Here is a 1,026-nt window from a genome sequence, read left to right as displayed (position 1 = left end):
AGCGAAAAAAACCGCAGAGGCGGGGGCGGGGGGACGAGGACGACCAGGGAAAAAACGGGCTAGTATGGCGTGGACACCCGGAGGGAGCAAGAGCAAACAAAGAAAGAAAAACGCAGCGGGACACGGGGCGGCCACACACAGGGGCGAAAAAAAACAGACGGGGGCAAAAAGGAGGAGAGGGAAGGCAAGGGGAGAGGGGGGCGGCGCGGGGGAAGAATGCAGGCCAAAAGAGGGGAGGCCAGGAGGGGGGAAGCCGCGTAGGGGGGAGGAGGGAAGAGGAAGAGAGCTGCACGCAGGGGCGGAAAGAAGCGCGCAATGACCCAATAGCCTAAAAGAGCGTTCACTCAAGGAGGGAGAGAGAGACAGACAGACGTGCGGGCGCCGAAACGCGCCACTGACCGCGGCGGACGCTGAGGGAGGCCGGAAGAGAGACGGGACAGAGGAGAGAGCCGCGCAGAGAGGCACGACGACCAGGAGAAAGGCCAACAGACCGGCAAAGGGCGCAACCGAGCAGAGAGGGGGAACGAGCAAATGCGGAGGGGGGAGGACGGGGGAGGGGGGGGCACGGAGGCGAACGATGGGGAAAGGAACAAACGGCAGGCCACGAACACGGAACGAAACAAAGCGGGAAGGAACGGCGAGGGCCCGGGCCAGGGAAAGAAATCAGGAGCACGCCAAAGGCAAGAGAGGGAGGCGCGACCGGGAAAAAAGGAGGCGAATGGGGGGAAAAAAACCGGGGCAGGTGAGGGGGAAGACGGAGGTAGCGCAGAGAGGAGCGAGGGGGGCCGCCGGGCCAGGCGGAGATCGCATCAGCAAGGCGCAGGGGGAAAAAAAGGCCCAGCGGAGACGGGTGGACAGAGGGGAAGGGCAGCCCAGCGCACAGAGCAGGAGGGAGCAAGAGGGGAGCGGGTACGACGGAGGGCGAACGGCGAGTGGCCCCACAGAAAAGGCAGGCACCGGAGCTGAAAAAGGGCGCAAGAATCGGGAAGACAGATGGACGGGGGGGAAGGGATGGAAGAGGGACAA

At 64.2% G+C, this 1,026-nt stretch overlaps 1 protein-coding gene across 1 annotated transcript; it reads left to right on the top strand.

Moving 5' to 3' along the window:
* Positions 1-531: 531 nt before the first annotated feature.
* LOC115884620 (ribosome-binding protein 1-like) lies at positions 532-966 on the top strand. The gene has a single exon (XM_030903258.1). It carries the CDS (start codon positions 532-534, stop codon positions 964-966), a length of 435 nt encoding a protein of 144 aa, XP_030759118.1.
* Positions 967-1,026: the final 60 nt, after the last annotated feature.

The sequence above is a fragment of the Sitophilus oryzae genome, unplaced genomic scaffold (genome assembly GCF_002938485.1).
Source record: "Sitophilus oryzae breed Bouriz unplaced genomic scaffold, Soryzae_2.0 scaffold_305_pilon_pilon, whole genome shotgun sequence".
Taxonomy (NCBI): domain Eukaryota; kingdom Metazoa; phylum Arthropoda; class Insecta; order Coleoptera; family Curculionidae; genus Sitophilus; species Sitophilus oryzae.
Note: the sequence above shows the minus strand (reverse complement) of the source record. Positions and strands in the feature narration are given on the sequence as shown.